This window comes from Periplaneta americana, chromosome 12 (genome assembly GCF_040183065.1).
Source record: "Periplaneta americana isolate PAMFEO1 chromosome 12, P.americana_PAMFEO1_priV1, whole genome shotgun sequence".
Classification (NCBI taxonomy): domain Eukaryota; kingdom Metazoa; phylum Arthropoda; class Insecta; order Blattodea; family Blattidae; genus Periplaneta; species Periplaneta americana.
The window spans coordinates 162,419,014-162,441,713 of NC_091128.1; the positions used below are offsets into that span (position 1 = coordinate 162,419,014).

At 36.5% G+C, this 22,700-nt stretch overlaps 2 protein-coding genes across 3 annotated transcripts in view; one reads left to right on the forward strand and one right to left on the reverse strand.

The window, feature by feature from the left end:
• Nucleotides 1-10,563, forward strand: part of jub (LIM domain-containing protein jub) — a 77,614-nt gene extending 67,051 nt beyond the window's left edge. Inside the window, exons 8-9 of the mRNA XM_069842439.1 lie at nucleotides 813-929; nucleotides 2,716-10,563. Coding sequence (XP_069698540.1) covers nucleotides 813-929; nucleotides 2,716-2,748 — 150 coding nt within the window. The 3' untranslated portion in view covers nucleotides 2,749-10,563. The remainder of the gene's footprint in view (nucleotides 1-812; nucleotides 930-2,715) is intronic.
• Nucleotides 10,564-14,091: 3,528 nt separating this feature from the next.
• On the reverse strand, nucleotides 14,092-22,084 carry LOC138711117 (uncharacterized protein C18orf19 homolog A). 2 transcript variants are annotated; one of them, XM_069842440.1, is made up of 4 exons: nucleotides 21,629-22,080; nucleotides 21,208-21,532; nucleotides 17,449-17,594; nucleotides 14,092-14,618 (listed from the first exon to the last, which is right to left on the reverse strand). In XM_069842440.1, the coding sequence occupies exons 1-4, from the start codon at nucleotides 21,792-21,794 to the stop codon at nucleotides 14,404-14,406; spliced, it is 852 nt and encodes a 283-aa protein (XP_069698541.1). In that variant the 5' UTR covers nucleotides 21,795-22,080; the 3' UTR covers nucleotides 14,092-14,403. The 2 variants fall into 2 exon arrangements, with proteins under 2 accessions (XP_069698541.1, XP_069698542.1); XM_069842441.1 differs by having other exon boundaries at nucleotides 14,448-14,618; nucleotides 17,432-17,594; nucleotides 21,629-22,084.
• Between the last annotated feature and the right edge of the window lie 616 nt (nucleotides 22,085-22,700).

Sequence of the window (22,700 nt, forward strand, 5' to 3'; positions counted from 1 at the left end):
TTAACAAATCATTATTATTATTAAGTTCTTTCATAAATATTTTGTAATAAAATAGATATTAACATAATATGTTAATATCTATTTTATTACAAGTACATGTTATGTACTTTTAAGTATGGTGTAAGCCTTTAAATCTGTACTGTAAATATTTTGTAATAAAATAGATATTGACGTAATTTAATCCTTTGCAGTATAGTGGTTGTTCAGAAGAAGCACCGTTTTCTTTCTTTCTCTACATTATAGCACAGATGTTCCATCATGCAACCACCCCTTGAGGATACATAGAGGTGCCATCTGTGTTTAAAATTGTGTGCAGACTTAAAATTAAAAAAAAAAAAAATTGATCGAAACTTTATGATCCATGATATGAAAAACATTAAAAAAAATATATTTGTGCTGCAAAGGATTAAAGTATAATATAGGCCTAAGCCTCAATCTAAGTACATATTTTCTGTCCTCTTTTTTCGAACAATGTCCTCCTTTTTGAAGCTTTGTGTCCTCATTTTTATCGATGTGAATCTGGTCACCCTAGCCCAAGGGCAGGTCTGCAAACCCAGCTTTCTCCAATCTTTCCTACTTTCTGCCTTCATCTTTATCTCCTCATATGATCCATATATCTTAATATAATAGGAATTTTGCTGGGACATCAGCAAAAAACGAAAAAGTGTGAAAAATGAATTAAGTGCAAAACATATAAAAGAATCTTTACTGCACTATGTCTTCGGTTTGTTGAACTTATTGTGCTTGGAAGTATCTTTTTCAAAGTCAAGTTTCAGTCTGGTTGAGATGTGAACTGTGCTGTCTTGCTGCAGGACTGCGGAATGCAGCTAACAGATGAGCCAGACAAACGCTGTTACCCACTAGAGGGACGCTTGATGTGCCGTGCCTGTCACATCCAACGTCTCAGCCATCATCCACGCCAGTTGCAGGTATAGTCAGTTCAGAAACTTGTGTGCCAAGTTCGTACTCATAGTTTGCAAACAGAGCACTTTGAACAGTCTCAAATTTTTCCGAGTATAATTGAACATTTTCCGAAATTGAGATTGAAAAGTTATAGATTTTGACAAATAATATCCTCATAATGAAACGTGTAGAACAGCGGTTCTTTTAAACTGTATCGCAGACCACAGTTTAAGAATTACTAGTGTAGAGCATTATACAGGGTGGGTTAAAAGTCGCTTTCCCCAACACTTCTTTACATTTAATTGCATTACATTTGACTACACATTCCTTTATAGATTTTGTTCAAAATGGAGGCCCTGTTTTTCGATACACAATTCACAACATTTAGACACTGATTTACAGATGGCAGAACATAACACTCACGATTTTCATCGAATGACTGTTCGATCTGTCGCAACTGATGCAGATCGTGCGGTTTCTGAGCAAAAACATAATTTTTCAGGATATCCCACATCGAAAAATCACATGGCGTCAGGTGCCATGATCTGGGTGGCCATTCTGTTGTGCTATGACGGCCAATCCATTCATGGAATTGCTGGTTCAAGAAGTCCCTAGCAGTTATTACATAGAGACACAATCGAACACAATAAAACAAAACAACAACAATACCAAGATATGATATTGGAAAAACAGTTGATGCACGATCATGGTTGTCAACCCACCACTTATTACACCAGCTATTCATTTATTCAAGCAATGACCAGTGGCGGCTCATGCCTTTCTTGGATGGGTGTTCACAAAAAAAATATATTGGTAATGAACACACTGATATATTGTCGTATAGCTGAGTCACACATCAGAGATAAACGAGTTCTAATATGCATGTACCAAATCTATGCATATAAACCAAAATTAAAACCATTAAACAAGAGTAGAGTAAAATTAATTCATAGGACTCACCTTCACTGCTGTTGTTGAAGATCTAGATTTGTAGAGAAACTCCATGTGCCTAGTTTTGAGAGGTGCAAACTTATCAATAACTCTAATGTTGTTAACAAGTTTTTTTTTTCTCCCCACTGCCAACCTAGCCAATGTACTTAATCGGTCTTCTATCATTGTGTTATGGAGAAATATTTTAATCCTCTTTTAATTTAACACCCTCACAATTTTACACACGACTGTCTCCAAACTTCAAGTGTTACTGTTTCAACTTTCAGTACGCACCAATGCAGCTTGTATTTTCCTTACTTTACTGAACAAAAGACAACAGAATCAGCCCCCGTGCGTATCGGTATTTTAAAAAGAAAGAGTAAAGAGAGAAAACGAGGAAAGGGAGAAAGGAACAAGATGCCAGACCCAAGAGAGATGGAGCATCTCTCTTTCTCTGTCATCAGCACATTAAGACCTGTGCGAGCAGAGCTATTGTAACCATTGTAACAAACCAGAAAATATTCTCGCCTCAGGCTATTCCACCCTGCTAGAGAAAAATTGTGCGAGCTGCTGTCAACCTGTCCAATGGAGATTTAAAGACACACGAACGAGACATTCTCTCGAGACGAAATATGTAGGAACGTCATTACACATTGGAAAGTAATAGATGTAATAATATTAATACAGTAATATGTACGATTATTGTTGGGTTTTAAGGTGTTCACGTGCTCCTGTGCTCATATAGAGGAACCGCCGCTGGTTATGACATCTGTATATGTGTACAAGTATGAAACCTAAGAACAAATACTGGGGAAAGCAACTTTTGACCCACCTTATATGTTGTTCATATTTATTAATTATTGTCATTTTTTTCTTTTGCAGGGGGTACCAGCTAGCTACCAATATCTGGGATGAAATGAACAGTTTGCCATGTAGATATATTTAAGTTAAATGTGATAACACTGAGGCATTAGGAATTGTTGATAAGAGATGGAAGTATCAACAGATGCTGTGCTGGGTGCAGCCGAGCTGCGTTTATACATTGTCTTACTTGATATGCTTTCTGTGGTCATGAAGTATTCCCATGCACTACGCATAATTTAGAGCTTAGCAACGAAGTGAGAATTCGTCAATGATCCAGCTGTTCATATCCTTCTTCTCATCTCTTAAGGACGGATGGCTTAAATGATGACGTACTTTTATAAAGGCTTTTCAATTCCAGATACATATATCGTTCTTAAATTGTTTATGTTACGAATTGTTCTACGCTTCCTGCCCTCACAGTAGCATTTTCCTTTCATTAAGATCTCCATATCAACATCCTAATTTTTTTAAAATATATTTATCTTCTTGCTGCAGAATAAGCAAGTAGATGGACACATCCATGTCTTTGTAACTTAAATGTGTAAAATATAACTTATAATGTATGCTTTTCATAGTGGGTAAAAGGGAAGAAAGAAAAAACATTGCTTGTCTCTAATGATAAAGCAGACTTGTACATGGATTATGTTCTTTTTTATAGTAAGATGACAACAGGTCAGAATAAAATAAGCTTATTCTTAATATTCTCGTAACTTGCGTATGACTTTACATCATCTTCATTTTATATCAGAAGTTAGGCCGAGAAACAAGAAGGAAGGCGGATAACATCTACTTCCTGAAAAATATAAAACTGCTATTACTTCTCACATACTACTGCTATTGCTGTTCCAGCTATTTCTATCTACTATTACTACTTATTCTGGTCATGATTATCGGTGGTGTTAATAAAATAGAATATGAGCCAGAAAATGATTGTATTGCGCATATTATTCATATCTTCAACATAATGAATATGAATAAATGACATGCTTTCTCTTCTGTAAGATGCACCTAGCTTCCGAAAAAGAAAAATTTAGCATGTTTTTTATAATATTGATTGCTTTACATTCTAAAGCTGTAAGTCAGTAGTTAATAACAAAGTGCATCCCAGCAAATGTTCCCGATGTGTCTGTAGGCCATCTAGTGGTACATCTCCCCTGCTTGCATCTGTGAACTCACGGTGCTTCACTGATTGAAACTTACATATTGTATTATTATGTTGATGTTTTTTTGTTCGTCATCACAACACTGCGTTGTTAGTAGATTGTTTATCATTTGTCATTTTGTATTTGAAGTGTTGTGCTGTAAATATTCCTTGAATTTTAAGGATTTGGAGAAAATTTGTGCTATTTGTGGGCTAAGAAGATAGAGTGTTTAGTGCAGTGGTCTCAAGGTTAAAACTGCACTGGGTAAAGCATCATTAGTCATTGCAAAATCGAAAGAACGGATCATAGAATGATATAACTGTTCACCTTGAATTGTAACACTTTTGTGATAAGACTTACGCCCTCATAATTCATAACATGTTATTAACGTATTATATTTCACGTTAGGCATGTACATAAGCCGTAAGTGTGTGTCACTGTGAAAGGTCTCTAAGTAAGGAAAATGAAAGTAAGCTTCATATTTGGGAATGATAAAATAACTTACTTGTACATTAATGTTAAAAAGCCTCAAAATTAAAAGTGTAAAATATTAATGAGGCAGAAACATGGACATTACGACGAAGTGAACAGAAGCAAATACAGGCATTTGAAATGTGACTATAGAGAAAAATGGAGCATGTGAAGTGGACAGACAGAATAAGAAATGAAGTTGTGTTGGAAAGAGTGGGTGAAGAAAGAATGATGCTGAAACTGATCAGGAAGAGGAAAAGGAATTGGTTGGGTTACTGGCTGAGAAGAAACTGTCTACTGAAGGATTCACTGGAAGTAATGGTGAAAGGAGAAGAGTTCGGGGTAGGAGAAGGTATCAGATGATAGACGACATTAAGATATATAGATCATATGGGGAGAAAAAGAGGAAGATAGAAAATAGGAAAGATTGGAGAAAGCTGGGTTTGCAGTGAAAGACCTGCCCTTGGGCAGAACACTGAATGAATGAAATGAATATTAAAAATGTCGAAAGCTAATCAACTATACAAAATTGAACAAATAAACACACACACACACACAAACACACATTGTACAAAACCTATACACATTATACATTGTATTATATTTATTAGAATGGAAAAAAAAAATTCCTCTAATCTGTTTGTATAAAATGAAACCATAATTTTCCCATGATTAAATTTATTAAATGTTAGGAACATTTTCTGAATTCATGTTTAACCATGTAATGTCTTCCGGCATTGTATTTATTACAATTCACATTCTGTCCAGATATCAGGCACTCAACCTTATTAGTTCCACACTCTGTAAACAAATCTTTTCCCAAACTTTCTCGTAACACAGATTTTCAGATTTCCTAGCAACTTTAGACAGAACCATTGACACTAACGGAAAGTAATGTGTAACTATAAGTGACCGAGGCGGTATTTGATGTCACTGGCATGAACATACCCTTACATTTATCTGAGGGCAGTATTATTCCAGAAGAAGCAAGGTTTGCCTGATTACCCCATGTTTGAGATCACTGGTCTAGTGGAAAGTGGGAAAGAAAGAACACTTCCGACATATTCGCCTGTTTGAGTTTAATAGAGAAGCAAAGGCAGCGGAGGCAGTTCGAATCATTTGTGCTGTGTACAGGGAAAATGCTGTTGAAGAAAGCACTGTAAGAAAATAGTTCTGTTTTTTCAACACACATAGCCTATACCCCATACAAAAGTTAGTGTCCATTCAGAGAAGATTATCTTAAGAGTCTGGAGGGATAAAAAAGGCTTCTAAGGAATGTAACCATAACTGCTGACATTTAATACCAACAACTCAGACACCTTGGAGTCGCAATTGAAGAAAAACGACTGGGAAGACTGCATCAAGTCCTGCTGCAACACGATAACGCACTCCCACATATCTTTAGTTGGCTGGTCGTAAAACAGGGATGTCCAGTTTTTATAACTTATTAAATTTATTAATATACCATAGTACGTAAGTATTAATCCAGCGAAGCACCTTGAGTTTGCAGATGCAAATAGCAGTTGTATAGACTTGCTGCTGGTCGGCTGAAAGAAACACTGGGAGCATTTCTTGGGATGCACTATGGAACTGTTTCTTGGACGTTCTGTTCGTTGTTAAATGTCGTTTTCAACAGGTTGTTCTAATGGCAGTCACATTCTTTTCAACTCTCTTCTATTTACAGCTAATTTCAGTAGCACACTATTCTGAAATTGTCAGTTTTACTTCATATGATATGTTACTTTCTTAGACATGTGTTTAAATTTTGATACCACATAAAACATATACCATCCAACTCTTTCCTCAGTGATATAAGAAAATAGAAAAATAAATGCAGTGTTGTTAGTGAATCAACTGTACACCCCTCTATCCACAGTTGTAATGACAGCAGATTAACGTAAGCAAAGATTTCTTTCTTCTGAGAAAAGAATATCCTGAAGACCTTTATGTCGCACTTGAATTTCTGTCGTGTTTTATTAAAAATGCATTTTTTTTTTCGAGTTGTCTGAGGGGAGGTCTACAAATATAGTGCCTTCAATTGCATAGGGTTTTGTTGAACTGCCACATGTAATTGCAGTCTCTGTTACGCAATTTGTAATTTTATTATATGTAAAGAAGAATTTAGTCCAGTGTTTCTTTTGTAAAACATTTTATAGTGCGAACATATGCGAGTTCATACATGTGGGTTCAAGAACACTGCTTGTGGCGATTGGTACTAAATAAGAAGAGTCGGTAATTTCGTGGACTACAGCAAATGTGATGAACTGAAGAGAACTTGTGTTTACAAGCTCGCCTTTCACGTGGGAAACAGAAAGAAATTGTAAGATGTTAAGTCAGGAAAGATTAGAGTTCTGGCACTACTGTGGAGTTTCATTTGGCGAGCTTACTTTAGAGAAGAACAAACAGATATCCTCAAAAATGCAACTCAAGGAATTCTTGAGCAGTTGATAGTATGTTATCAATCATCCATACTATTTCTATCATCAATGTTATCCATTGCTCAGCTATCTTAGTAATGAAGTCATCAGGGACTTTTTCACGAAAGTACAAATTTACAGAAGGCAGATGAAGAGTAGGGTAAGAATGTTACACAATTTATAACATACAATTTTTAAAATTGTAAACATATGACGATTGAATTTGTAATATCATGGCCTGGAACTTGTTATTTTCTTACTTTCTTACAAATGGCTTTTAAGGAACATCTACGCCTTGGTCTCCACAAAGGTCTTTTCTCCTCAGGTCTTCCAACTAGCACTCTATATGCATTTCTGCATTCGCCCATACGTGCTACATGCCCTGCCCATCTCAAAGTCTGGATTTAATGTTCATCATTATCTTAGGCGAAGAATACAATGCGTGTAGTTCTGTGTTGTGTAACTTCATTCTCCTGTAACTTAATCCCAAATATTTTCCTAAGCACCTTATTCTCGAATACCCTTAACCTCTGTTTCTCTCTCAAAGTGAGAGTCCAAGTTTCACAATCATACAGAACAACTTGTAATATAACTGTTTTTGTTATTTTCTACTTCACTTAAAAATTTGCAAGAGTATCTTTGTGAAACAAAAATTTGTAATTTGTACTTTCGTGAAATAGGACCCAAACTCTCTTGCAGTCCAATATTTTTCGAGTGTTCGGGAGAGACTTGCAATTAACTAAATAGTTTTTGTCCATTTGCTTCATTCCTTTCACACAAAACACAATTTAATGATGGAATAATGCCAATCTTAGTCAGGTGTTTTGCTAGACAGTAATGTCTAGTCAGGAGACGAAAAGTTGCTACAGCAGAATATTTCGATTATCTGGTATGAGAGTGAGGTCGGGTATAAGTTATTTCCATGCACGATCTTTAGGTGATTCGTTCATTGTATTCATAAATCTTTGTCTATACAGTGAATGTATATTTGAATGAAAAATTGGATCATAACATAGTGTTGGGAATATTCTTTCTTAGCACTCTAGTCAGCTGATTCTTTGCCTTCAATTCCACAGTTAGTTGGAATCTTTTGCAAGACTCTTTTCTTGTTTATATTATGGAGCTGTTTTATCATGCAGCCACGTACACTGATATACTTTGGATGTTTGAGATGAATCATTATTGATTATTGCTTGGATAGTTTGTGCACTGCATTACAATCAACATCTTCGTCACCATATACTATTAAAATTTCCAGAGCTTTGATTGCCGTTTTGCCTGACTTTTGACACTTTTATATTCAATTTCCTCCCTGTTCATATACTGAAATGACAAACTTGATCATTAGGACTGTAACACATTTGATAGAAGCAAAAGTTGTTCACAACCACACACGTAGATTAATCAAATGTGATCTCTGATCAAGGCATGAAGCTTTTGGGATATAGTACACAGCAGCAGCATCACATGGTCGCCAGTCCACGAAATTATTGACTAGATTTTGTATACCTTTGTACAACTTAATATAAAGAATTTTTTTAGGATATACTACTGAATTAAACACTGCCACAATACTGGCTCACAGTATATAGCTAGATATCAATCAAGACAAAGAAAAGCCTCATTGATTTGAAATAAAGTGATTGATTAGTAATCTTTAAATATTTACCATGTTGTTGGCCTGTTTCTCAAATTTGTTTTTATTTTAATGAAGTAAAATTTTAGATAAGTTTTTCATTTATAGTATGACTGTGATCTTTTTTGTGTATACTGTGAAGTGGAGGAACTACAATTGTTTTCATGTTGTGACTATGCTGAAATTGACCTATTCTGCATAAAATTTGGATTGTAGTTAGTTTTTAGCGAAACTAGAATATTGATGATGAATACAATTGTTAGTTTTAACACTACTTTACATTAGAGTAGACGAACATTAAACATGCAGTTCACTTGTATGTAAAATAAAAAATGACATGTTTGTGGAATTTATGTGATTTACTGTTAAATATGCCGAGAAATTACAATAATTCAGTTGTATAGTTCAGTAGCTTGTATAATTTGGTATAAGCAAATTTTGTAGAAGCTGAACCGAAAACCTGTGTTACAGTACATTCCCCAAATGACTCCTACTGTGAGTAGCAGTAAGTTTGTCTGCATGCAGTAAGTCTTTGAAGTGATTTTTTTTTTTACTAATGCTTCAATTGTTATTGCTCTGTTTCTAGATTGCTATTAATTCAGGTCATTTGTAGATATGTCGAGGTGAATGGTGAAGTACATGTTAGAACAGTGTATTTGCTTATAACAATATACATATTTTTAAGAAACACTTCTAAAAATATTGTGGCATTGAAATCCAGTTGGACAGGTAACTGTCGAAACACTGTGGCCTCATAGGCAGTAGAAGTAAGAAGCAATGTCATGACTGTGTCTACAGTGAACACAGATGATGTACAGTGGTTATGTGATGTCTTATACATATCCACTTTTGATGTAATTTTCCCTAACTTCCACCATCATTGGTACAGTTGATGGAAGCAGTCCTGAAAAACGTTTTTGCAGAATCGACCTTAAAGTTTCCATTGTAATTGAACTGATATCCTATCTTACACTAAGTATTTCTGCCATTTAAAACCCTGAACTGTGTCATATAGTTAATTCACCAAGTTTCAGATGCTATTTTGTCTAACTTTCGACAAAGTTAACTCACATCATCTTTCACATGACCATGCACATACACTAATCACTTGTCATTGATGAGTATTTTATAAATGGCACTACTATACTAGTTTCCATCTTATGACACAACTAAACAGGAAGTAGCATCATGTTGCTGGCAGTAGAGCTTGGTTGCCACATAGTCGTGGCGCAAGTTGAAATTCAGTTAAGGGCTTTGCAGTTTTCATCACAATATTTAAAGTATGTGTATGACGGAGTAATTTGAAATCCTCACGATTTACATTTTTACACTCGCAATAACAGCGGCAATGATACAACACACGAAAGTAACTATTATGCACGTGGCCTGGCACTGTAAGTTTGGCAACGTTGTCCTGCAGAACAATGTATAGCGCTTGGTTGGCATTGTATTGCCAGTTTGTTCCATTATAAACTCCAGTGAAAAGTTACGTTCTGACTCAATGTGACAATGCTGTACAAGCTACCTGTTTCGTTGCTTTAAAACATGGAAATTAGTATAGCTTACATGCAACAGCTCTGTATGCCCACTGGTCTACGAAATTATTGACTCTACTGCGGAACGTGGTGGGATCTCAAAGACAGAACATGAGAGAAAATCTTCATACCAAAAGAGAAATTCTCGACTTCATTTTCATGAAACACATTCAACAAAATTGTAAGAAATCATTTGTTAGTGTGACGAAGTGTAAATTAATAGAGAAAAATTTTCATTGTTCAGTGAGCAGCAGTGCAAATGCGAAATAACTAATTCTGTTAAGCTTTTTAAGCAAACAAACATTCCTTCAACTGTTATTCTGAATTCCAACAAGAAATTAGAGAGAGTCAGTATCATTTGAGGAATATTGTAAGCATAATAGATTATATTTGCTTCAGTTTAAAATAACACATTATTTAGACTGTTTAAATTTTTACTTTTGTGTTAGGAGTTACATGTACTCCTCAGTCCAAGAAGATGGTTCGTTCCACAAACACTTTTCCAAGACAAAAATTTTATTGTAAATAAAAAATTTTATTTCCATCATTTTCATGTAAAATTCAACAACTTACCACTATTGGGAAAATCGCCTTATAGTGTTTATGTATGTTTTATTTATTTAGTAATATACTTTCAAATAAAGTAAATTATTTGCCATCATTCAGTACAGTGCAGCTTTCTTATGCCTACGAGTTCTGATCAAAAAGTTTCAAGACAGGTTTAATATAAAACAATAGAGATACTTACAGGATAACTAGTGCTCGTCTCCTTCAAAGCACTCTTCCCCTGGTGTAATGCAGGTCTGCCAGCATCCCTGCCACATTTCAAAGCATCTTTAGAAGTCACTTTCCTGGAGACTGTTTAGTTCCTTTGTCGCAATCTCTTTAATAGTAGGCATGTCATCGAACCTACGGTCCACACTTGTGGAGTAACAGCCAGCGTGTCTGGCCGTGAAGCCAGGTGGCCCGGGTTCGATTCCCGGTCAGGGTAAGTTACCTGGTTGAGGTTTTTTACCAGGGTTTTCCCTCAACCCAATATGAGCAAATGCTGGGTAACTTTCGGTGCTGGACCCTGGATTCATTTCACCAGTATTATCACTTACATCTCATTCAGACTCTAAATAACCTAAGATGTTGAGAAAGCATCGTAAAATAATCTACTAAAAAAATCGAACCTCCGCCCTTTGAGTTTCATTTTTAATCATGGAAACAAGAAAAAGTCTGCAGGATCCAAGTCTGGCGAATAGGGAGAATGGTGTAATGCAGAGATTTTTTTGGGCCAGATGTTCTTGGATGGAGAAGAGACAATGGGCCAGTGAATTGTCATGGTAGATGATCCAACGCTGAATATTAGTTAATTGTTTGGCTCTAGGAAAAAATTTGTAGTGTACCACATCTCTAATGTTAAAGAGAACAATCGGCATTGTTTTGACATTTGACTTCGTTTTCTCCCAACCTAGGGATTGCATGACCTTGAAGTTGGTGGTTGGGCTCGAGTGTTCTAATGAGTTATATGGCTATGCTGGCGGTTGCATAGCTACTGGCAGGGCCTCCCATGCCAGACAGGCATATAATGAAGGACCAGACTAAGAAGCAATCCACTTTCTACTCCTCATAATTGAGAGAGTAACCGCTGCCTTGCGGGGTGGAGGGATCCACAAAGGCTAAGGGAGCACACCCTAACAGAAAAGCAAGGGAAGGCCACCCTAAAACCACTCTACATTGGGCTAATCACCCATGTAGAGGTTAATCTGATTCAGAGAAACCAAGGTAGCCTCGGACCGGACGGATCACCCAGGAAGAGAATGTGTAGAGACCGGGAAAAATGGATGAAATGGACGGAGAGAGGCGAACCAGACGCTTAGCAGCAGAAGGGACTGAAGAAGAAGAAGACTTCGTTTTCTTGGGTCGAGGAGAATTTGGTGACTTCCATTGTGAGGACTGGGCCTTTGTTTCTGGATCATTTCCATACACCCATGCCTCATCACCGGTTATGTGTGTCAAAAAGTTTTGGTTCGTTTTGGTGGGATTTTTCGGTTCTTTGCACACGCAACAATATTCTTGCTACTCACTAACGTCAACAAAAGGTTTCCAGCCGATGATGTTTGTCCCAGGGGGTTGTGGTTGGGAATGCAGCTTTAGAAAACCCCCTTCCTCAACCACTAGCAGTAGCAGGTAACTAGTGCATCCGGTTTTTTCAGGGGTGACCACGTCTTGAAACTTCTTGATCAGACCTCGTATATTTACATAGATATGTGGTTAGTTCAAATGAATGTCCACCTGAGGTGTACTTTATGCAACAGGAGTATCAGCCAGAGTTTACTTTTAAGAGTATTAGCAGCATTGCTTATAGACTGTCTACTGGTAGATGTAGTTGGCATACCTGTCATTGTTACTATGAATAAATGGAAAAGAGAAGTTAATGGTGCAAGATGGAAGTGTCCAGAAGTCAACAGTGTGCTGTAATTCATTTTTTTACTACAGAGGGGCGTACACCTGCTTACATCTACCTTTACAGAAAGGTTGCAGTATATGGAGAGACATGCCAGTGATATCAGTTGCAAAGATTGATGTGTATGGTTTCATTCTGGCTGAACATCTCTACAGCAGAATCCACAACAACTGTTCAAGGCTACCACGCAAAATTCAGTTCTGCATGTTTATGTTCCTTGTCCAAGGGAACAAGAGAATAACAGCTAGTACTTGAGCCACAAATACGGCTGCAGGATGTGATGACGATAAATGCAAACAAGATGAAGACCATGGTTATAAGACAAATAAAGAAAGTAAACATGCAAGTTCGATGAGGCAGTGGAACAAGTGGAGAGCTTAAAATATAGTGAGGATCACGTACGAACAGTTCCTAAACAGCAAATATTGTTTTGTCAGTGTTGCCAACTGTTACCAGATATCACATTATCCTAGGTACTGAATGACTTATTTACTTACCGTACTTTATTTTAGAAAGTTATTCTAAATAATTCAATAATTAGTAACATATAACTATACGAGAAAGGGATTAGGTATTTTGTCTGGCAATATGAAATTTATTGGTTTGACTAAACAATTGATTTACGAGACCTAACCTAAAAATGTATTTTGTTTGACCACATAAAATTATTAGTACAAACTCCGAAAACTTACCTAACCACAATGCAGCACATAAAATAACTATTATGTATTAATATTAATACTGATATTAATTAATTATTAGTATGTTCACTAGCTTCAAGAGACAGGTTCAGAAATCTAGTAAAATTTTAATTTCATTGAATTCCAGTACCGACAACATTTGTCTCAGCTGCCAACATCCCAGTTACAAAATCACTACCATTGGTAGTATTTGTCGGTATCGAAATTCGAAACGAAGTTGGCAAAAGAAAATTCAACCTGCAAACTATAAAATCACCACAATCCACTAGCATATGTACTAATAGGGGAAAAATGGTTAGGTTTCACACTAAGGGTATGAAGTAAGCTGACCCGGACTATACTTGGGGTGTACTATAAGCAGTAACATGAGCTGCTGCCAGGAAGTCAAAAAGAGGATACCAATGGTAAAGGAAGCTTTTTATAGAAAAAGGAGCATCTTCTGCAGACCTCTGGAAAAAGAACTAAGGAAGAGACTATTTATATGCTTAATGTGCAGTGTGGCATTTTATGGGGACAGAAACATGTTACAATAAAGTGAAGAGAAATGACGAGGCGCATTTGAAATGTGGATATGGAGAAGAATGGAACCTATGAAACGAACATGCAGAGTAAGAAATGAAGCTATGATAGAAAGAGGGGGTGAAGAAAGAATAATTCTGAAACTGATCAGGAAGAGAAAAAGGAATTGACTGGGTCTCTGGCTAAGGAGAAATTGCCTACTGAAAGATGCACTGGAAGGAATGGTGAACGGGAGAAGAGTTCCGGGTAGAAGAAGATATAACATGATAGACAACATTAAGATATATGGATCATATGCTGAGAGTAAAAGGAAGGCAGGAAATAGGGACGATTGGAGAATGCTGGGTTTGCAGTGAAAGACGTGCCCTTAGGCAGAAAACTACGACGGAATTATTTTTTTTTTCACGACACTGGGCTTCATAACTAGAAATTCGTACAATGCTAGACAATTCAAATTAATTTAGATTTAATTTCTGCAACGTGAAAGGTAAGGAAATTTGGCACTGTAATAAAAGAGGAGATATTTCACAAACTTCTTTATTACCAGATTATTGGTAAATACAACAACCCTAAGACTGCAATTAGTACCTTTGCATGTGCAATAGTTATGCACTCTGCACCACTGATTAATTGTCTGCAGTCACATATTAGTATTAAGTGTAGCCTATGGTTAGTGTCTGCCATTCTTTCATAGGTCGCATTTATGAACACAACTCCAATCTGTAACATTGGAAAAATACCTTATCGCGAAATCTTTTGTGCATGCATGGACAGTCTCCCAAGATTTACATCCTCAGTATCTCGTCACGCTCTGTTGCTCAGGTATCAAATTGTCATTTTTCTGGTTTCCCAGTGCGCTCTCTGTAGCCCCTCATCATATTTTCTCGCGTCTTCTTCAGCTTCTCCTGTTGAAATCTTAACTCTTCCGTTGCCTCACGTATTACAGTAGCCTTCTTTTCTTGATACATTTCCTTCAGCTTCTCACGAGGTGGAATTGGTCGGATATAACCCCATTTCTTCAAGTAATTGATGGATATGGTAGTGCCACCTGCACAAATGATCACAATTACATTTTTTAAGCAAGTACTCTGAATATCTTACACACATTCAGTAAAATATATTCAAATTTTCGTATTTCGGAACAACTGGATAATACGCACGGCAGACCAATATCGATAGTCGACTCTACTCGCTGGCCACTAGTCACCGGGCCGTACCGAGCCGTATCAAACAAAATATAATCGAAATGGTGGTAGTCAAATTCGCGACTATATTCTTAAATAATTCACTCCATTTGTCTAGTTCAAGGTTTTATGTAGTACAACGGCGGTTTTTTGAATGCATTAAAAGAAAATGAAGATGTAATAAGATAATAAACTATGTTATCACAAGGAAATTAACAGGAAAAAAGGTGTGTTTCACGGAATACAATTAAAATGACGGAAAGTAAATTTCCGGTTAATGTTCGCCAAAGCGTAAAGTACGTAATTATGACGGCGTTGCTGTTTTATTTCTGGCCTATCGAAAAATACCTAGCCTTTTACGAAAAAAAATTTAATGACCATGAAATTATTCACCGCTTTCATTATAAGCCTATTATTTTTTAACAATATTACGAATCAAAAACTGTCATATTATATAATTTTAACTACTACATGGACGAATCAAATCAAGCTAACCTAACCAAAGCTAACCTAACCTAACCAAAGCTAACCTAACCTAACCAAAGCTAAGCTAACCTAACCAAAACTAATCTAACCTAACCAAAGCTAATCTAATCTAACCTAAGCTAACCTAACCTAATCTAAGCTAACATAACATAACCTTCGTAAATGCAAGGCCTGTAACCGGAGCAAGAAGGGATCTCAATCATTTAATCTGCAAGTACACGCAAAAATAAATTCAAGTAAGGATCACGCTCCCACTGCATGAGAGGTCCGCGCATGCGCTACAGCAAAACTGTTTCTGTCCCGAGCCTCTCATCTAAGGCACTCGTCATAATTTACTCGCAATATTTACGCAAATACACATTGTCGCTAACAGTGGTGCTATCTCTCAATAATGTTCAGAACGAAGGAGGTAGACAGAGAGAGAAAAAATTTCTCCCGCCAACTACGCCACACACCAACGTCATGTTCTTATGTTGGTGACATTGTGCATTTACTTAAATTTGGTGGTAAACGTAACGGCACGGTTCAAAGTGGCCGTGCTAATTCTCCAGTATAGCGCGTATTTCTTTACAGTGTCTAAATAAATACAAAAATATAGCATGCCTCTGTGTGAAGAGCTGTTAAAAAAACTTTTCTAACATACACAGTATCATTTAATTCTCTGTACCCTTTGTACAATGGTTCTGTGTAACAATCTGAGATTAACTGAACGATTATGTCCAGATAATACAGTGCATATTTTTTATCTTTATCAACTAACATGGGGGTTCAAAAACGGGTAAGTTCTTAAAGTTTGATAATATGTCATTACTATAATTGTCACTCTTTTATCTTGCTTCAGCTCTCTCTTGATCTATCTCTTCTTTTTTTTTATTTCTCCTCTTTCCATTCCATTATATTTATTTTTTTAAATATTGGCTCTATTCCGACAAGAAAATTTCTGAGATTGGTAACTTCTATTCACTACTAACAATTGTGCTTACACAGATATCGCACTAAAAGACAATCCACATTCTCTTCAGATTGTCTCTAATAATACTGCCTATATCACTTTCATGTGGCAGCCCTCTAACGAGTTAAGTTTTTGTATATAAACAAATAATGCGTAATGAAAACTTCAAAGCTGATTGAATGCTATTCTCAAGATGTCTTAAGAAATTACTTACAAGTGACTTTTAAAGAACCTGGAGGTTCATTGCCACCCTCACATAAGCCTGACATCGGTCCCTATCCTGAGCAAAGATTAATCCAGTCTCTACCATCATATCCCACCTCCCTCAAATACATTTTAATATTATCCTCCCATCTACGTCTCGGCCTCCCCAAGATCTCTTGCCCTCCGGCCTCCCTATCCTGAGCAAAGATTAATCCAGTCTCTACCATCATATCCCACCTCCCTCAAATACATTTTAATATTATCCTCCCATCTACGTCTCGGCCTCCCCAAGATCTCTTGCCCTCCGGCCTCCCAACTAACTATCTATATCCATTTCTGGATTTGTCCATACGTGCTACATGCCCTGCCCATCTCAAACGTATGGATTTAATGTTCCTAATTATGTCAGGTAAGAAATATGATGCCTACAGTTCTTCGTTGTGCAACTTTCTCCATTCTCCTGTAACTTCATCCCTCTTAGCCCCAAATATTTTCTAAGCACTTTATTCTCAAACATCCTATTCCTCTCTCACAGTGACAGTCCAAGTTTCACAGCCATACAGAACAACCAGTAATATAACTGTTATATAAATTCTAACTTTCAGATTTTTTGAGAGCTGACTGGATAACAAAAGCTTCCCAACTGAATAATAACAGGCATTTCCCTTATTTATTCAGCATTCAATTTCCTCTCGAGTGTAATTTATATTTGTTATTGTTGCGCCAAGATACTTTAATTTTTTCACCTCTTCAAAGGATAAATTTCCAAGTTTTATATTTCCATTTCGTAGTATGTTCTGGGCACGAGACATAATCATATACTTTGTCTTTTCGAGATTTACTATGTCCTTACTTGCTTCAAGTAAAATTCCCGTGTTTTTCCTAAAATAAAAGTGACTAACAATATCCGTAAATTTTACAGAATATACCCAACAAATGGAAAGGTTTAATTCATTTACTAACGGTCCCGTTGTGTTGTGTTCCAGTCAAGCCCTCGTATGTTTACTCTGCCAATACATTCCTTAATGCAGTTACCTGAGTGTGCAACATACCAAGAGTAACTGTGTACCGGAGAGGAGTGGCGATCTTGTATAAAGCGTATGCGAGGGCGATGTAGCCAGCACTTGAATCCCGCAGTGGGTTGATCACCTTGTCACTTATTCCCATGCTCTCAAGCAATGCAATAACATCAACTCCACTGCAATGAAATTCATACAATAAGAAATTAACAACAAACGCTACGTTCTACAAAATTAAAATTGTTCTGTTATATGTGACATCCACAAGTACAGTGTAACTTCGTCTTTGCCTATTTTCATTTCTATTGGACAGTACATTTCTGCTAGATAAATAACAATTGCATAACCTCAAACATCACTCATAAAATCACTGTTGTGACAAATCATATTATCAGTGAATATCATTGTAGTGGAGTTGTTTTATTTTACACAATACGACTCTAAAACTGCTTCTACACTATCAAATTTCGTCAAATTCAATTCTTCACAAGACTTTCCAATACTTTAAAAGTCTTCTATTGTCTTGAAAGTTAATCAAAATATGCTCTAATAAATAAAAACTTGACAATTCTTTGAAGGAATTGACCAATGGGATTTGAAAATATTATGGCACCAATAATCACAAAAAAAAAAAAAAACACATTGCATCCTGGTCGAGAGAAGTTTTTTTTTTTATTTTATTGGGTTTTTTTACGACGTTGTATCAACATCTGAGGTGAGTCCAGGGTCCAGCACCGAAAGTTATTCAGCATTTGCTCGTATTGGGTTGAGGGAAAACCCCGGAAAAAACCTCAACCAGGTTACTTGCCCCGACTGGGATTCGAACCCGGGCCATCTGGTTTCCCGGCCAGACGCGCTGACTGTTACTCCACAGGTGTGGACTCGAGAAGTTGTTTGAGAGGTAATTCAATTATATGAATTAAATCCATGCCTGTACACAGTAGGTTCTGTGAAATACCACAACAAAATGAAGAGATATTCGTATAAGGAGACTGCAAGGCAGGCATCTCGAATAAGTACCAATACATGTACTTTTTTAATGAAGATTCTAACCTATAACCTAGGCAACTACTAATTGTAAATATTTTGTTTCAAAACAATATGCAATCGTGATATTCTTAGGAGTATCATACAGTTAAATAATACAAATACTGTTTTGTATAGCCTAGTTATTCTCCAAAGGACTTAGCCTACGTATTTTGTAATATTTGCTAGGTAAGCCTACATATATTACAATGAACTTGAAGCACATGTTTTAAAATCTTGTAAAATCTATAGCGATATGAACGTCTTTGATAAATCTTTTACAATATTGATCAGTCTCTGACAATCTTTGAGAATTTTTCTTGTGACGAATTGGAAGAAAAATTTGATCATGTGAAAGCACCTTAAGAAGAGTGCCGATAATAGGAAATTTTATGGTGCCAAAATGCGCAGGAAATGGAGAGCATTCATCTAAGTTTTTATTAAAAGAAATGTGGTAACGACCTACTTCACTCCTGACTGTGTGCGACTCGTCCCTCATGCCAATCAGTCTGTGGCTGCTGTTGTACGTGAGCACAAAAACTGTCATACCTTCATTTCACTGGCAAACACCGCAGTCGACTAATCGGCTTCTCACTGATTCCCAAGCTCTCAAGCAATGCAATATCAACTCCACTGCAATGAAATTCATGCAGCGGGAAATTAACAACACAGCTCATGAAAAGCTACACAGTATTTTACATATAAAACTGTTCCATCATGTGTGACATCCAGACCAAATCCACATACATCCTACAAATTTATCTTGAGAACAGCAAGCATGCATAACTTATTCTTTACAAGAAAGTCCAAAGACTTGTTTACATACGGGAAAAATACTGGAAAACTTTATGCTAAGTATAATTCACTATTTTCTATAAACGTAATTTTTTTTTTTATCCAATGCCACCAGGTTGTCTTTCGACATTTCTGGTCTTCTCTCCTGACCGTGGCTTAGTTGTAACCCACTTCTGAGGTTGGGGCGCCTGGAAGGCGGAGTTACATTACCCTGATGATGTGATATGATGATTATTATAATGTGGTGCCAGGAGAGGTCTTAAATCTAAACTTAACCTAAATTCCAGACCATGGACGAACACAGGAATAATCCCCTTTAAGGAAAAATTCCTGTGCTCTAACCGGGAATCGAACCCGGGACCTCATGAACTATAGCCAGAAGTTCTGACCACTAGACCATGAGGCTGGTAAACGTAAAAATAAGAATCCTTCGAAACATGACAAAAACAGTAAGTACGTTCTAATATAGTCTAACCTACCGAAATAAATTATATATATATATATATATATATATATATATATATATATATATATGTGTGTGTGTGTGTGTGTGTGTGTGTGTGTGTGCGCGCGCGCGCGCGCGATAAACAACAACACATATTGACAATTTACTGTGACTGACAGTAGGCTACTTTTTTTCCAATCTGGTCGGTTTCAGTCCCCCACCGCCTGTTAATATATGTAATAATTTATATTTGATTAATGTGCGATTTCTTTTAATGAAGATTTAGATATGTATTTTTGTCTGTACTTTCGACTTTATGGTGTGTATTCTTCGGTAATCTTCAGTGTACAGTACTGCTGACAGATAGTGACTGAAGTTGCTGTTTGTTTTGATGTTCTGCGTATTCTGCATGATGTGGACACATGCGGCAACAGCTAAATAGTAGGAGGCCGAGGACTGTGACAAGCTTAGAGTGAGTTAGATAAGGGAATAGTTGAGGGATATTATATAGGTTACATTGTATTACCAGTTTTTCTACTTATTCTAGTAGGACCTAAGTAAAACAAAAATATGTTTATGCTCCATAAAAAATAACATTTTAAACACCTTGCTAGTAAAAAATCACGCTTTTTAGGAATTCTGTTCGTTCAAAATCACACACTCTGCTCGTTTCGTACAAAAACCCTGATCTTAGAGGGATTGGTCTGTCAAACTGATGTTCAATTTTCCTTGTGCTGTAATGGAAGTAGATACATCCTGAGATATTAAGTCTTGTGACAGTTTCAGAAGTTTTTAATAATTTGCATTGGTTTTGAGAATTTGAAGGATTGTTTAGTTCGTCACGAAGTTCTGCCTGAATGTGTAAATGTCCGAATTGTAATGGGATAACATTTCATAAAATTGGAATTCAATGTTGTTGGATTGAGTAATTTTTATGTACTCAAAATGCTAAAATTTACTTTTTTTATATTTTTACTTTAAAGTTTCAAGTGCTGTTGGAAATTCTGTATCTTCTGTGTCATATAATATCAGGTGAGTGATTCTTTGCAAGGCCAATCTTAGATATCACCTTACACCACACACGGAATTGACGTGTGATTTAAGTTTATGGGTTAAATTAGGGGATAGCGATAAGCCAAGGTATGTGACATTAGTGGGTTAGTTGAGGGGATTATTTAAGTGATCTGAGGCCGGGGAATGTGACAATTACTTAAGTATGTTTTCAGTTTCGTATGCAGTGTGGGGGGGATACCTTAGTTCCACTCTTTGTAAATTAAAAGATAGTGTTTTCCGCGCATTTTAAGCAATTTTTATGTTACCTACTTGAAATGGTAAAATTTGCAATTTTTTTTACCAAATTTTTAAACTACAATTTTCCATCAGTTACAGTAAATATTTACCCATATTATTAACTAGATATTACAATTGAATAATGGGAATAAACGCATAACTACTGACTAATAATAAAGACTACCTAGCTCTTTCTCTTATTTTCATAAGATAATGTGATATACTGGAATTCATACCTCTTTGTAAGATAGTAGAAGCCTCCAAACCACCCAAGGGACGTTACTAGATGTACTGGCACCAACACATACCAATAATCTCTATACATTTGTTTAAACCTTTGCAATAATGACAATTTCTCTGGAACAAGTTCCTCACTCTTGCTCTGTTCTGTATGCTTATCTCCATTGGTAGCAAAGTTTCGCAATAATAAAGAAGTTCTCAACACAGAAAGAGATTGGTAATTATTCCATGACTGCAATGGTAATTTGTTTATGTGTAGAAATGATGTTATACATTCTGTCTGTAGGAATTTCAGTCTTCGTTGGCAAACTGCTGAATCACCTGCAACAAAACGAGTAACCATTATGTCAGAATAAATATGAACAAAATTAAATCACCGACCATTTACTACAATAACACAACAGTCTCTGAAATTACCTTTCTTTGTGTAAAAAAGGTGAATGTGTTTAACTGGTATTAATTTACTGAAGGCATATGATGTATATAAGTGGGACTGTAAGGTTATTACTGGTTGTACAAAGCGTCCAGCTAATGAAATACACATTGTTCCAACACGAATGTGATGGAGTGTGAAACCTATCATCTCGGAATATGAATAACTTTAAATACTGAAATAAAAGGATTTTCTAACATGTATTTTTAATCGATACTACATTGTAATCGTTTACCAATAATACTACTACCAGTACCAAACTGAAAATACTTCGCTATCAATTGTAATCAACATAACGCTGTGCTAATCTTAAAACAATAATAATTGATTTCAAGTGGGTTATTTTGTGCCCATATCATGTGCAAATTCCAATAGAAATAAAGACCTTGACTTATAGGCACCGCCTGCTTGAACTCTTCGACGCAACAGCTGGCATTCGAGCAGGCGGTGATTTTTGGACTACCGGCATGGATGGATCAGTATACCCAACTTTGAAATCGTGGACGCAGTTTACACATTTGACACCAGAGTCGCATTCGTACTTACGTCCAGCTTCGGATACCCGACCGACAAACGAAGCGAAAGCTGCAATTAAACGGTTCAATTTTCCATGCCGTATGCATGCAATATGGGAAGAATATTCGAAGGTGAAGGAAGATACATGAAGGATTTTGTGTCTACATGGTGCGCCGTTTCGAACGTCATCTTCACTACGTATATATGTTATCTTTAGTCCCTGATCACTATATCACTACTTGATTCGGAAAATTGTGGCTGAACATTCCACAGGCACTCATATTTGCTATAATGTTCAATAAAATTGAATTAATCGTACTTCCCGCCATTTTCAGCTTAAAAGATCCACCATCACCAAACAAAAGACTTTTTTTGTTTATTTACGGCCACCTAAAACAATCACCTGCTAGCTGCATGCTACTGTTGAACGAAATACCCACAAGGTACCCACCGGAGACGGGTATAGCCCTAAATCTAGGGTATAGCTTTCAATTGCCGCATGCGCTCTCATTTTTAATGGAGAAAAGCGTGCACAATAGA

What these genes read in the sequence shown, in the direction of transcription:
- LOC138711117 (XM_069842440.1), bottom strand. Translation starts at nt 21,794, where the DNA reads ATGATAGGTTTCACACTCCATCACATTCGTGTTGGAACAATGTGTATT. An exon ending in CCTTTTTTACACAAAGAAAG is followed by an intron (nt 21,533 to 21,628) that starts GTAATTTCAGAG and finishes GTTTTGTTGCAG; the next exon opens with GTGATTCAGCAGTTTGCCAA. An exon ending in TTCTACTATCTTACAAAGAG is followed by an intron (nt 17,595 to 21,207) that starts GTATGAATTCCA and finishes ATTTCATTGCAG; the next exon opens with TGGAGTTGATGTTATTGCAT.